Below are 16,152 nucleotides of genomic sequence, written 5' to 3' on the forward strand. Positions count from 1 at the left end.
GCAAAAGCTTTTGATAAATGTGACCATGGTGTTATTGCACATAAAATGCGTTCAAAAGGAATTACCGGAAAAATAGGGAGATGGATCTACAATTTCCTGACCAACAGAACCCAATGTGTAATAGTCAACAAAATAAAATCCAGCCCATCAACCGTGAAGAGCTCAGTCCCCCAGGGTACTGTGCTTGCTCCAGTACTTTTCTCATCCTCATATCGGACATAGACAAGAACACAACCTATAGCACTGTATCATCCTTTGCAGATGACACTAGGATCTTCATGAGAGTAGGCAACATAGAGGACATAGCAAACCTCCAGTCAGATGTAGATCAGGTCTTTCTATGGGCTACAGAAAATAATATGGTGTTTAACGAAGTGTATAGTGTTCCAGCTCATGCGCTATGGAAAAAATGGAAATATATAAACGGAAACCACGGAAACTCAGGCAAATCATAACATAGAACGAAAAGGCAATGTAAAGGATCTGGGTGTACTCATGTCGGAAGACCTTACCTATAAAGAACACAATAAAGTAGCCGTCACAACTGCAAGAAAAATGACAGGATTGGATAACAAGAACTTTTCACACTAGAGATGCTATACCGATGATGTTACTTTTCAAACGCTTGTGCTCTCTAGAGTGGAGTACTGCTGCACAATGACAGCCCCTTTCAAAGCTGGAGAAATTGCTGACCTGGAGAGCGTGCAGAGATCCTTTACTGCTAGAATCCACTCAGTAAAACATCTAAACTATTGGGACCGACTAAAGAGCCTAAATCTGTTACTCCCCTGAATGCAGGCGGGAGAGATACATAATAATTTACACGTGGAAAATATTAGAGGGGCTGGTCCCAAACCTGCACACAGAAATATCATCACATGAGACCAGAAGACATGGCAGGATGTGCAGAATATCCCCGTTGAAAAGCAGAGGTGCAACAGGTACTCTGAGAGAAAACTCTATCAACATCAGAGGCCCGAGACTGTTCAACACGCTTCCGCTACACATAAGGGGCATAACTGGCTATCCCCTCACAGTGTTCGAGAGAGAACTGGATAAGCACCTCCAAAGGATACCTGATCAACCAGGCTGTGACTCATACATCAGGCTGCGAGCAGCCGCGTCCAACAGCCTGGTTGATCAGTCCAGCATCCAGGAGGCCTGGTCGACGACCGGGCCGCAGGGACGCTAAGCCCCGGAAGCACCTCAAGGTAACCTCAAAGTAAGGTAACCCTGTTTAGGGTCGCACAACATTGAATATGAATTAACCAGTACTGTCTAGCACAGTACTAGTCAGATATAAATCCTACCTAATAAAGTAACTAATAATAGTTTAGGCTAGAGGAGTTGTACATGACTTAGTACAATTCCAGTCTAAAAATCCTACCCCTGGGGTTGGCATAAATACAATAAATGATGTGCAATAATGTTGATATATCAGTGCTATGTTTTTTGGATTTTGCAGTTTTGATATATAAAATATACACTTATTAGAAATACATGAATAAGAATTTAAATATGTACAGTTAATGATGGCTTTTTAGCAACAGCCTCCTGTGGTGATTAATGGTATTAATTAATTTACTGGCAACGTATGTCCTAGAATCTTGTGACAGGCTTTCACGAAATAGTCAGGCAAAAATGAATATAGGTGATGTTACCACCAAAATAAATAATAGTTAAATGGTGTATACAATTTAATGCAGGCGTTAATACAAGATTGTTGTAAAATTATGAGCAATTGCTCCTGGTGCCCTAAATATTCTCACCTCTGTATTAGGTATAGGCCTAGGCGACATGGGTAGTTGACTGCGATACACTAGTGCTACTCTAAACATTAGATTTCAGTTTAGTAAATTAATAATGTGAAATAATGGGGTTAGGCTGTAGTATATAGGTTGCGTTCTACTGATGGCCATAAATAATAATGAATATATATATATATATATATATATATATATATATATATATATATATATATATATATATATATATATATATATATATATATATATATATATATATATATATATATATATATATATATATATATGTATATATATATACATATATATATATATATATATATATATATATATATATATATATATATATATATATATATATATATATATATATATATATATATATATATATATATATATATATATATATTTATTAAATATGACCGAAAAAGTAAGATTAATAATTCTAACACGAATTTTCTCAATCTTTCGTACATTTCTTTTCACTGTTGGAGGTAATTCAAAAAATCAATTCTCCAAAATTCATTTTTATTTCTAGTCTGACGCGACACGAGCGCGTTCCGTAAAACTTATTACATTTTCAAAGACTTTACTTTACAAATACACAACTGAATAGAACTTACACATCTCCGATTTTGTTTATATCTTCATTTGAGTGAGGTGGATGGGGTGAGGTGGCATTAATAGGGTATTAATTTCATCAACACAAGACAGAACAAGAGGTGGCATTAATAGGGTATTAATTTCATCAACACAAGACAGAACACGAAACAATGGGTATTGAAATGGAAGTGATTGTAGAAAGCCTATTGGTCCATATTTCTTGATGCTTCTATATTGGAGCGGAGTCTTGAGGTGGGTAGAATATAGTTGTGCATTAATTGGCTGTTGATTGCTGGTGTTGACTTCTTAATGTGTAGCGCCTCGCAAACGTCAAGCCACCTGCTATCGCTGTATCTATCGATGATTTCTGTGTTGTTTACTAGGATTTCTCTGGCGATGGTTTGGTTGTGGGAAGATATTATATGTTCCTTAATGGAGCCCTGTTGTTTATGCATCGTTAAACGCCTAGAAAGAGATGTTGTTGTCTTGCCTATATACTGGGTTTTTTGGAGCTTACAGTCCCCAAGTGGGCAGAACTTATTGCAGAAGGAGGAAAGAATCGAGGCAATTACAGAAGCACCATACTGTCCCCCGAGCTCAAAGCAGCAGCTAAAAGCCTTCGTGAGAACAAGGAGATAGTTGTCAGGAGAGGTGACAAGTCGCCAATATATGTCATTCTTAAAAAAGACGAATATCTGGCGAAAATGAACATCATACTCTCTGACCAAACTAAGTTCCACAGGGTAACGAAGGACACTACAGCCGAATTGAAAGCAAAGGTCAACAAACTGATCGAAACTGTGAACGCCAAGAAATCCGGACTCCACCTGCCAAAGATCATTGGGGAATATAAACCTGGATATGCGTATGGAAATGTCAAGACACACAAGCCTGGAAACCCACTTCGGCCAATCATTAGCCAGATACCCACACCCACGTACAGACTGGCGAAGCGACTCAACGGCCTGCTGACTCCTTATGTTCCTTGCACCTTCAGCCTGAAGTCTCCAAAGGAATTTGTTGACTTACTGCGGGGCACACGGGCCACAGGGATAAGAGCCTCGTTGGACGTAGAATCACTGTTTACCAACGTACCTGTGGACGAAACAATCGGGATGATAGCCGACAGAGTGTATCGTGATCCAGCCTGTACTCCTCTTGACATACCCGAAAATATTCTAAGGAAACTACTCCAAGCTTGTACTAATGAGGCACCCTTCTTGAGCCCGGATGGGCACATGTATAAGCAAGTAGATGGGGTCGCCATGGGTTCTCCCCTAGGTGTCCTGTTTGCAAACTTCTACATGGTACCATCGAGCAAAAAGTCTTAGTCGACATGAACTTGAAACCGGCCATATACTGCAGGTATGTTGACGACATTTTTACACAGGTACCTGATGTCAGACATCTGCAGGAGCTGAAGGAGGCATTTGAGCAGAGTTCCGTGCTGCGTTTCACTTACGAGATGGAAAAGGATGGGAAGCTGCCCTTTCTAGATGTAACAGTCATGGAAAAGAGTGGAGGTTTCCACACTGCAGTCTACACTAAGGAAACGAACATAGGAATGTGCCTAAATGCCAACAGCGACTGCCCACACAGGTACAAGAGGAGTGTTGTTAACGAATATGTCGACCGTGCTCTAAGCCACAGCTCAGAATGGAAGCAAGTCGACGAAGAACTCTGTAGGGTAAGGCAGGTCCTAGTCAACAACGGCTTCTCTAATGGTTTCCTCGAAGACATCATAAGAAGGAAAGTGAAACGCCATGCAACCTCTGAAGAGACAACTAACACAACACCTATACCCCCTATTAGACTATTTTACAGGAACTTCTTTTCCACAGCTCATAAAACAGAGGAAAGGGTCCTGAAAGATATTGTTAATAGAAACGTTATCCCTACAGACAAAAATCAGAGGATACAACTGACGATTTACTATAAAACCAGAAAAACGGCCAGCCTACTCATGAGAAACTCTCCAGACACAAAGCAGAACGCTTTAAAAGAGACCAACGTCGTCTATGCCTTCAAATGCCCACTTGGGGACTGTAAGCTCCAAAAAACCCAGTATATAGGCAAGACAACAACATCTCTTTCTAGGCGTTTAACGATGCATAAACAACATGGCTCCATTATGGAACATATAATCTCTTCCCACAACCAAACCATCGCCAGAGAAATCCTAGTAAACAACACAGAAATCATCGGTAGATACAGCGATAGCAGGCGGCTTGACGTTTGCGAGGCACTACACATTAAGAAGTCAACACCAGCAATCAACAGGCAATTAATGCACAACTAAATTCTACCCACCTCAAGACTCCGCTCCAATATAGAAGCATCAAGAAATATGGACCAATAGGCTTTCTACAATCACTTCCCTTCAATACCCATTGTTTCGTGTTCTGTCTTGTGTTGATGAAATTAATACCCTATTAATGCCACCTCTTGTTCTGTCTTGTGTTGATGAAATTAATACCCTATTAATGCCACCTCACCCCATCCCCCTCACTCAAATGTAGATATAAACAAAATCGGAGATCTGTAAGTTCTATTCAGTTGTGTATTTGTAAACTAAAGTCTTTGAAAATGTAATAAGTTTTACGAAACGCGCTCGTGTCGCGTCAGACTAGAAATAAAAATGAATTTTGGAGAATTGATTTTTGAATTACCTCCAACAGTGAAAAGAAATGTACGAAAGATTGAGAAAATTCGTGTTAGAATTATTAATCTTACTTTTTCGGTCATATTTAATAATATATGTCTACAGGAAAGACTGCTACCAAAATATACTAATATATATATATATATATATATATATATATATATATATATATATATATATATATATATATATATATATATATATATATATATATATATATATATATATATATATATATATATAGCCTAGTACCTGATAATACTGCCTAATTAGAAGTATACGATAATCAGGGTTAGTAATTGATTAGTTGAGTAATAATGGATTATATAGGACCAGTAATTTAATTTGATATACTGGACCATATATATTTGTGAATTTATACTGGCGTATCCGATTTTAAAGAACCAAAATGAAATGTGTGGAAATTTAGCTATGGTGTAACAATGATGTTAAATATTTCGAAGGTCCATTGTTTAAGAAGAAAAATTAGAGAACCAGTTCCTATGGGTCTCTTTATTAAATACTAGCAGTACCCGGCCACAGCAACCTTCCTTGTCCCCCAGTCCTCCCCACCATTGCTCCCTCACCCGTCTCCTCGGCCTTCCAACCATTCTCCACTCCACTGTCCCCTCGTCCTCCCCACCATTTTCCACTCCACAATCCCCTCTTCCTTCCCACCACTCCCCTGTCCCTTTGTCCTTCCCACCATTCTTCCTTTCCACCGTCCCCTCGTTCCCATCTCAAGTGATCTGATGTTCCCATCACTGAAATATAAAAAAATTAAAAAATTAAATGAAAATAAGAAAAAAAACTATACTCACAAAATGCTCAGTATGGTAAACACAGTCACAGTTCAAATCCAATGCAATTCACACAAAACAATTAAATCAAAATTAAAATAAATCAAAATCTATGAAAATTCAATTTATCAATGAAATCAGAAGCATTGAAACGGAATTGTAACATATTTAATATAGCATGTGTGTTGCTCTTACATGCAACAGATGGCGCTGTTTTTTTAGGAAAAACATAGTTTTGCCTGTCACAGGTGTGGCATCTATACTTATACTTACGAAATGAACGGTATGGTAAACAACACAGCTCAATTCGAACACAATGTCACACAAAATAATTCAATAAAAAAGCAATAAATCGAAATCTATGAAAATAAAATTTGTCAATGCAATCGGAAACATTCAAATGGAATTCGTGACATATTTAGTATAGATATTATGTACCCTACTCTGCTCTCTCCTCTCACTCTATTATGCACTTATCTATCTAAATATCTATCTATCTCTATTATGCACTTATCTAAAAATCATTTACGTCCTCTAATTACTCAACACAAAGCTGCTATTAGGACAATATCCAACTCTGGCCCCCAGACATCACTCGGTACCCCTACTCAAATCTCTTAATATGTTAGATATTAAGTCACTGCACATTCTCTCATGTGTATTATACATATATAAAACGCTGAACTGTAATGCCAATCCTGACCTCAAAAGCTTCATTGAAGGTTGTAACAGAACCCATGAGCACCAAACAAGAAATAAATACAGTTTTGATATTCCAAGAGTACGACTTAATCAAACTGGAAATGCTCTACAAATCAAGGGATCCAGAATGTGGAATTACCTTCCCAACCATGTTAAAGATTGTACTTCTCTCAACCAGTTTAAGATAAAAACGAAGCACTACCTAATAAATTCCCTGTAACCTACCTTACCCCTCTTTTGTCAACCCATGTCTGTTTTTTTTAAACAACGCTGTTTGTCGACCTAATTGTATTTGTGCTGCTTTTTCAGCTATGTTCCCCCTCTTTTATCCGTATTTTTATTTGTTCTCAACACATTTTATTGTTTATACCCAATTAGTATTAAGCTTTAGTCATTAATGTTTTACCTGCCCAAAACTCTTTGCGTAATAGTGGCTTTAGGGATTGTATGTACTAGCTCTATCTATTAATCCATCAATCTTTGTAAAATCTCTTGTATGTATGTACCTTACCTAAATAAACATTTATTATTATTTATTTATTTATCTCTATCATACTTATGGTATCTGTGCTTGGGGGTTCAAACTCTGCAAACTACCTCAAGTCCATCATCATCCAGCAAAAATCTGCTATCAGGACAATAACTAACTCTGCTTTCAGACAACACACAGCTCCCCTGTTTAAATCCCTACATATGCTAAACTTAAATTCACTCATATAAAACCCTTTTTTTAAGAGCAAACCCTGTTCTGAAACTCTTCCTTTGATATCTCTTTGATATCCCCAGAGTCAAACTTAATCTATGTAAACACTCTATGCAAAAAAGGGACCTAGTCTATGGAACTCACTCCCTAATGATTTGAAAAGCTGTCCAACTTTTGCCTTATTCAAAAATAAAACCAAATAGTACCTAATTTTATCTTCATAGTTTTCTACCTAGTGCTTTATCTTCACACTGTATCTAGTGCTACCCAATCCCCCAACATTTGTCCCTAAGCCATATTACTTTACCATTGTAATCTTAGATATCATCTGATATCATGGTTGTTGTATTGAGTGCATATTCTATGGCATTATTCCTTGAAATGATCCTCATATTGTGCTTCAGTGAACCAATGTAAAACCCTGAAATGTTATCCTCATGTACCCAGTAATCCTGGTTTCATTATTGTGTATTGTTATTATTGTGTATTATTTTAATCTGCTTTTATGTCAAAATTTCTTCAATGTACCTGTAAAAAAATTTTGTCAATTTTATTGTAATTATTCTGCATAAAATTATCTGTACCTGTAAAGTAACTGTAAACATTTTTTTATAAATTTTACTGATAATTTATCTAATAAAATTCTGTTAGTTTAAGGACTTGCCCGAAATGCTATGCGTTCTAATGGCTTTACAAGAATGTAAATTCAACTTAATTTCTGTATTCTCCGTTAACCCTCCAATGTACATTTTTGTATATAAATAAACAAATAAATAAATAAATAAATAAATAAAGTATAAATGTATACACTCCTCATCATAATACACATAGCATGTCCTATACAGCAATACGTAACATTCCATACTATTGGCATATAATGGTGTTTTCCAAGCTACAGGACAATAGGTTTCTGCTATATACTCTTCTTCTCATATATCCACAAATAAAGGCACATACATTTGGTAATGAAACATAATACGCATAGGTATATTAAACATACAATGACAATATGCATTATATAAAAGTGTATAGCCAAACAAAGATTATTTAGACATAATATTATTTGTGATACTAATCTAATCAGCCAGGATATCACTATACAGTTTGAACGCATCATAAACCAGTCACAGTATTATCATACTGGTGTATGTGCGATCATATCACCCCTCACCCACCACCACTACTACTACCTCTCCCTCACCCACCACCACCACTACTACAACCTCCCTCTCCCCCACCAGCACTGTTGGAAATTTCCAACACTTAACTACTAATCCCTAGTACAATATGCTGTATTTCCTGTACTAGGTGTTATAATCATCTAATACTTAATTGCTAACATTTAGTACTTTAAGAAGCTATTCTTGTACTATCCATTATATTTTACTAATACTACTAACCAATAGTGTAATATCATTATTCATATAATACTGGTTAGTAAGTAATACTGGTTAGTAAGTATTCCACATGTTTCCAAGTATTTATGGCCGTGTTGCGTCAGCCCACACGACTGGGGGAAGAGCATCTACATTTACACGAATAGAGTTAAATTCTCCTTTATTTCAGCATTCTTTAACAAGAATTATTAACTGAAAATATATTCACCATTGATCAAGTAATATAGCATTATTTGCTGAGATTACTTTATACAATTACGAACTATTATCATAGAGCATTCATTGAGGAATGAATTTTCCCTTTAGCATTCTAGTCAATCTGAACTTCGTTTCATATTAATTATGTGGTGAGAATTTAATTAATATTAGCTCTCTTATGATAAACCATGTCTTTATTATCTGGGCAAATTATAGGAGGTATTTCCTCCGTTCCAACACTCCGTGCTGCCATGCATGCGCGGGAGAGACACAGAAGGAAAAGAGAAGCAGCCATTGTTCTCAGAGAGAGAGTGCCTGGAAGCTCACTATATTTACTGCCTCGTAATTGCGTCATCCTTCCTACTACAGACATCAGAGTGTCGGAGCAGCTCCATCCTTTCTCAGACACCAGTATCACCAAACTTTAAATTCCTATTTACTTCTATTGTTTGTGAGCACAATCTAATATCAGATAGGACGTTTGTCGTCATACTGTATGCCAACTCAAAATAACAAGTGAGTTTTATTTCAGGGCGCTCTCACATTTCATTTAGAAATATGTATGGTAAAATATCTTTTAGATAGAATTTACACACTACCCGTATTTTAGCCTACGTCTTATTCGCAAGAAAAACGATTAACCTATGCCTCGGTCACGTGTTCCTAGGATATCCTGATGCAATAAGTTTCAGTGACGATTGCTGTACGCATGCTACTATTTCATCATACAGCTAAGCTGCTAATTCTTTATTGTAGTTTCATAAAACATTTCTTTGATTAATTAATTGATTTCTTATGATAAGATTTATAATCTATATACCTACATTTATTATTTTCATCATTCATGAGATTTATTATACATTACATACATTATGTAGACTAATATTATGGAATAACCCCCAAAGTGTGTGGAGGGATATGGCTCTATAATTTATAGAGTTTACAGTTCATTTATTATACATTAATAGAATTGCACACCACCATCCAACACCGGGGCAGAAACCAGCAGGGACACATGGTCCATCACGTTGAGACAGGTCCTGGGCCGATAGTGGGGGAAAATCCTCCTCCTGGAAGAGGTTAACAGGGGTGACCCGGCGCTCCTCACACCCCGCGGCCAGGTGACCTGGAAGGCTGCACCGGAAACAAGTCCGAGGTTGACCTGCGTGAAAAACACGAATCGGGAACCCAAACAGCATGATAGAGGGCGGCACAGGATCCTGGAGGCGTACGGCGAGAGTGCGGGTCCCTACATGGGACCCCCTTCCATCTCCCGGTAGGGACAGCATTCATCCTCACATATAGAACCCACCCAAACCGGGCAAAGTACCGACGTAGGAGATCCTCAGAGAACTCAAAAGGCATCCCATGCACTGCCACATACGTCGTGGCTCCACAACGGTCGGAGAGGGTTACCGACCCACGATCTCCAGGAAGATCGAATGAGTGCCCATCAGAGCGCGTGACGAGACCCTGATAAATCACAGGGGAGTTGAACTTGACTATCCCCCGCCGTCCGGCAAGCAGCTGCACACCACGTACAGACTCCACTGGGACACATAACATATCAATCATTACCACCTCCACAGCGTGATAGGAAGCAATCATAGAAAACTCCAGGCCAATGGACGCCTGCCTGGCGACAGGGTGCACAGGCACCACCCATGATTGCAGACAGTCACAGCCCCAAGGGCCCCTCAGCAAAAACACGGGACACAAGCCACGTCAGCAGCGACACCTTTGGTGAGATAGTAGTGTGGTCAGACAATGAGGCAATCTTACAATAGGTAAAGAATAATAACAACAAAACTCCCTACATCATTAATAGAGTTAGGTAAATTCGAGAGCTGTCAGCTGACTATAAATTGAGACATGTCCCTACCAAGGACAACCCAGCTGACTACCTCTGAAGAGGATTAACTTTGAGACAATTAGTTTCAACCAAGATGTGGTTTAAAGGACTTCAATGGTTGGTCAGTGGCCCAAACAGAAGCCACAAGTCATAGTGACCATATCACTGTCCCCACTTTGGATCCAGAACCCCATCGATCTTTAGCTATTGATCCTAATCATTATTCTAGTTTAAGTAAATTACTAGCGGTTACCCAAGTTGTGTTTGATTTCTTTAACAAGTTAGGAATTAAATATCAATTCCCTAGTCCTCTTAAATACTGGATCAGACAAGCCCAAATGGAGACCTATGGAAGAAATTACGAACATCTTCCAGACAAACTAGCAAGGTCTCTAGGCATTTGGTTTGATTCTGACAATCACAATATTTTAAGATGGTGGATGGTGGTAGTGGGGGTTGAATATAGTTTTGTTGGTTGTTGTTGCTTATGGTAGTTGTTGATAGATGTGGTGGTTGGGGGTGGTGGTTGTTGATAGTTGTCGTTGGTGATTATGGTGGTTGTTGATAGTTATTATGGTTGGTGGAGGTGGTTGTTTATAGTTGTGGTGGCATGAGATGGTGAATGTTGATAGTTATAGTGGTTGGTGGTAGTGGTTGTTGATATATGAAGTGATTGGTGATGGTTGTTGATAGTTTTGGTGGTGGGGGTTGTTGATAGTTGTGAAGTTCGTGGTGATAATTCAACCCGTCCTCTTAAAAAGAACGTCACTTTTGGCTGGTATGCGCACTATGGCTAAATTTGGACGTAATTTGAAATGAAATCCACTCACAAAAGTGACGTTCTGTTCCGTTTTCTATTTGAGCCGTCCGGCGTACACGCAGAGGTTATAAGAGGACACTTTAAATTAACGTTTTTCATAACGTTTTGAAACTTTATGAGAATTTCCTGCCCACCTAACCTATCAGAGGACCCTTAACTTACTGTTGTTGAAAAAAAAAAAAATCCCAAATTTATTTTCATATTTTTTTCAATTTCAAATTACGTCCAAATTCGGCCATACGGGCAAACGGCCAAAAGCGACGTTCTTTTTAAGAGGACAGGTTGGATAATTGTCGTAGTGTGTAGTGGTGGCGGTTGTTGATAGATGTGATGGTGGTGGTTGTTAATAGTTGTGGTGATTGGAGAATATTTGGTAGGAGCTTGCTTAGAGATTTGGAGGTTGTTGGTGATGGTGGCAGTTGTCGATAGTTGTGGTGGACGGTGGTGGTAGTTGTGGGGGAAAACCTAACTCCAATAATTAATAATTAAATATATACTTCGATAGCTATGAAGGACCACCACTTTTTGAGAAAAAGTGGAAAACAAAATAAAGCAATGGAAAAACTGATCCCAAGAACTAGTGTCCTATGGATCTTAGTGAAACTGTATTTCTTATATATATGGAGTCAAATTAAATTACACAAAATTGGGGAGTTACATGCTAAAAGATTAATACATCCCTAGCATTATTCTGGTGCTGGTTCTTCACCAGAGTAAATAAATATGAAAGTCAATAAAGTTGCTTATAATAGATTAATTGGAGGTAAATGTACCTCAATATACTACTGAAATGTTGAACAGCATCAGTAAATCAATGGGTTAGTGTAATTGATCTCTTTGAGAGATCACTACTGTAAGTACAGAGTTATTGCTACAGATAAAAATGGGACAGCTTAGCTGTAAATCTAGTGAGGTGTAATCAGTTGCTACGCTCCACCGACGACGTGTTGCATAGGGCAAATTGTTGCACAAAACGGTGGGGAAGCCTAGCACCTCGGTTGGCGTCGCCTTGGTACTGAAAGGCAATTACATTGTAGAAATATTCTACATAATAAGTAACTACAAATACATCCTAAATTATGAGGACAACAGTAGGAAATTTCAGCCAATATCTGTGCAATTTATATTCAAGCACTCTAAATTTTCTTTGGAGAAAATAAAGAAATTAATCATCTATTTAGATGGTAAATTTACTTAAGACACGTAAGGGATTGTATTATTTGTTCTACGCCCTAACGACAACTAGCCTAAATATTAATTGTGGCCACATAATAACAAAAAGGTAAACCTAACTGCCGAGCCGCGTGTCCGTTCATGTAGAGACTTGAGCAATTCTTCGTCCTCCAGCTGCTGCTTGAAAGGCGTTGACTTTGGAATTGCTTATATGCTAGTCTGGGACACGGCTATGGTGCCAGATAACGTGGCACCGCTCTGCTGGTCGTGGAGCGAAATAAATGGGATCAAAACGTACCTCTGCTACACGCTGTCAATGGCGTCCGCGTCGTGCTCTCTCGTGTCTAGTGACGCTCTCTCGTCTTCCTCCTCTTCCTTATTGCGCATGCGCGGCTCTCGATAGAAATCTCGAGCGTAAATGGATATGTATATATCGCAATTGACTAAGGAAGGAAGAGGTAATGACAAGTATTAATATCACATTAAATTCTTCTGTGATAAAACAGAATTTCTCGTAACATAAATTGGCTTATGAAAGTTGTGCAGCCAATCGAGAAAATTAAAGTAAAATCATTTACATTAAAGTAATTTCCTCTGGCATGTTTGATATTAACTAAATAAGGAAGTTCCAGTAAGTAGTAGTATACTACGAAATTAAACTTATTAGTAAGTAACTATTTTTAGTAAAGGAAATGATAAACTGAACTCTTATTATAAATCTAACTAAATGTGGAGAGAATTCATGTTACTGTCTGTCGTTCCTCATGTCGTTACTCTAACTAGGAAGAATCTGGCAATATGTCTAAATAAATCATGATAATGATTAAATCTACAAGTTAGTAATTTTAGTAACTACTTATGGTTAATACAAAGGTTGCATAAAATATAAAGATGTATCAAACTGTTGGTTATTTCCAACAAAACTCCGGGGAGAGAAAACTCGGGTCGTAGTTCAGGTATTAGTGCTAACGTACACCTGTTTCTCTATCGTGAAGTTACATTCATGGGTTAGTAGGTTAGTACGCACCTAACGAATGTCCCGAATCTGTGGTAGATGACTCTAAATCAACATGGGGACGTAAATAAACATTGAAAATTAATGAATAATTCCTTCGTAAAAAACAGAAGGATATTAACAAAAAATAAATTATGAATAATTGGTTCATTTAAAATTAAGGAGACCTCATCAATACAGTGTGGCTACTGTCCAGAGTCACTATGACTCGTAACTAATTACTGGACACCAACTCATCACTGCATCAGCGTGGTCACCTCAAGTTTAAATGATAAGTTATCTACTCTTGAATAGAATCAAAATATTGTTTAAGTTTCTGTTTGCAGTTCTGAGCAGCGACTCTTGATGGTCTTGTGCTCGGTTGAGTAGAATCATTGTTCTCTGAAACTTGGGTTACAGGTATATCTGTAGAACACTCGTGTTCTGCTAACTCTAAAGGTACTAATTTCTCTAGTGTTTTCAAGGTAGTAGTGCCTCGACACTGAACTTTAACAATTCGTAAAATGCCATGGCGGTCAGGATGGATGTCAACAATTTTACCTATAGGCCAATCTGACCTGGGTCCATCACTGTCTACTAGGACAAGATCACCTGGTTTATGTTGAACTTTATTGTATGGGCATGCAGATCCATAATGATATTCTCTTAAAGCAGTTAAATATTCACGTGTCCAGACCTCATTCCGTTTCTCTATTACTCTTGAAAGGTGTCTATAACTCTCCACCAAGTCACTTGCTTTGACACACGAAGGGTCAGCTGGATCCTCGTCTCCTAGAGATATTAGAGGGCTCAGAAGATCACCATGAATCAAATGAGAAGGGATTAAGGGTTCTCTTTTGGAGAAATCTTCTGTTAAGTAGGTTAGAGGTCTGTTGTTGACTCGTGCTTCAATTTCCACGACAAGGGTCTGTAACTCTGTGAGATTAATATTCTGCCGGGGTAAGGTTTTTCTTAGGCATTTCTTAACCGTTCCCACCGTTCTTTCGTAAAAACCGCCGTGCCATGGTGCTCTTGGAGGAATAAATTTCCAATAGCATTGTCTCTGTTTGAACACAAAGTGTACTTCTGGATGGTTCCATATTTCTTGTAAGCAAGCTTCTCCTGCCACGAAGTTAGATTCATTATCTGAGATCATTAATTTTGGGCAAGATCTTCGTGCAGCAAATCTGCGAAAGGCTTGCAGAAAGGCTTCTGCACTCATGTCAGAAGTGACTTCTAAATGCACTCTGCGTGTGGTAACACACGTAAAAAGGCAAATGTAGGCTTTCCCTGGAATCTTGTCCGGTGTGCCTGTTAAAATTGGTGCTCCTGTATAGTCGACACCTGTGGTTTCAAAGGGACGAAGGTGGACGACTCGCTCCTTAGGTAGGGGCGGTGGACCTGGATAAGGACACACTCGAGCATCATATCTCTTGCAGATTACACAAGGCTTGATTAAAGATTTGACAGTTTGGCGACCTTGGGGAAGCCAAAAACGTTGTCTGATTTCAGTAAGAGTATCTAATACTCCACCATGCATTGTATTATGCTCATGGTAATGTAAAACTATGAGTTTAGTAATGATGTGGTGATGTAGAAGAAGTATAGGATTCTTCGTATCTAAATTTATTTCTGCGTGAAGCAGACGTCCGCCACATCTCAAAATGTTATAGTTGTCTGAGTCAAGCCAGATACCCAGAGACTTACTCAACCTTTCTGGGAGATGTTCATATTCCTTCCCATAAGTCTCTTGTTGAGCTTGTTTGACCCAATATTTGATGGAACTAGGAAATCGATACTTGATCCCCATCTTGTTGATGAAATCAAATACCATTTCTATAACTCTTAGTAATTTACTTAAATTAGAGTAACGATGAGGATTGATAGCTAAAATTCGAGGGGGGGTTCTGGATCCACAACAGGGGTAGTGACATTGATCACAATGACTTGCGGCTTCTGTTGGGGCCACTAACCACTAACTAGCCATTGGGGATCCATTAAACCACATCTCGGTTTTAACTAATTGCTTTAAAGTCAAACCTCTGGATAAATAGTCAGCTGGATTGTCCTTGGTTGGGACATGTCTTAATTTATAACCAGCAGATAATTCTCGAATTTCCCTTACTCGATTGCTGACATAGGGAGTTTTGTTGTTGTCGTTTTTTACCCACTGCAATACGGCCTCATTGTCTGACCACACTACTACTTCACCAAGGTGAACATTGCTGAGGGTTTTGATTAGTCAATGAGCCAGTCTTACACCTACTAATAAGGCAGTTAATTCCATTTGGAGTAGTGACCTCCTTTTAATCGGGGCTACCCTTGCCTTAGATGTAAGCAAAAATGATTGTTGATTATTAACTAGATAGGCTACTGAGCCATATGCTTTGCCTGAAGCATCGCAGAATACATGTAAATTTGTGGGTAAATTTAGTCCTAAGGTATTTCGAGGAAACTGTAGAATACTAAGTTTATTAAATCA

General features: G+C 38.3%; 1 protein-coding gene across 1 annotated transcript; it reads right to left on the reverse strand.

The window, feature by feature from the left end:
• Window positions 1-13,971: 13,971 nt before the first annotated feature.
• LOC138351151 (uncharacterized) lies at window positions 13,972-15,504 on the reverse strand. Its single transcript, XM_069302787.1, has one exon. The coding sequence runs from the start codon at window positions 15,502-15,504 to the stop codon at window positions 13,972-13,974; it is 1,533 nt and encodes a 510-aa protein (XP_069158888.1).
• Between the last annotated feature and the right edge of the window lie 648 nt (window positions 15,505-16,152).

This window comes from Procambarus clarkii, chromosome 48, assembly GCF_040958095.1.
Source record: "Procambarus clarkii isolate CNS0578487 chromosome 48, FALCON_Pclarkii_2.0, whole genome shotgun sequence".
Classification (NCBI taxonomy): domain Eukaryota; kingdom Metazoa; phylum Arthropoda; class Malacostraca; order Decapoda; family Cambaridae; genus Procambarus; species Procambarus clarkii.

Bases quoted from the DNA above. Each gene is read 5' to 3' on its own strand.
- LOC138351151 (XM_069302787.1), bottom strand. From the start codon at position 15,504: ATGGTATTTGATTTCATCAACAAGATGGGGATCAAGTATCGATTTCCT.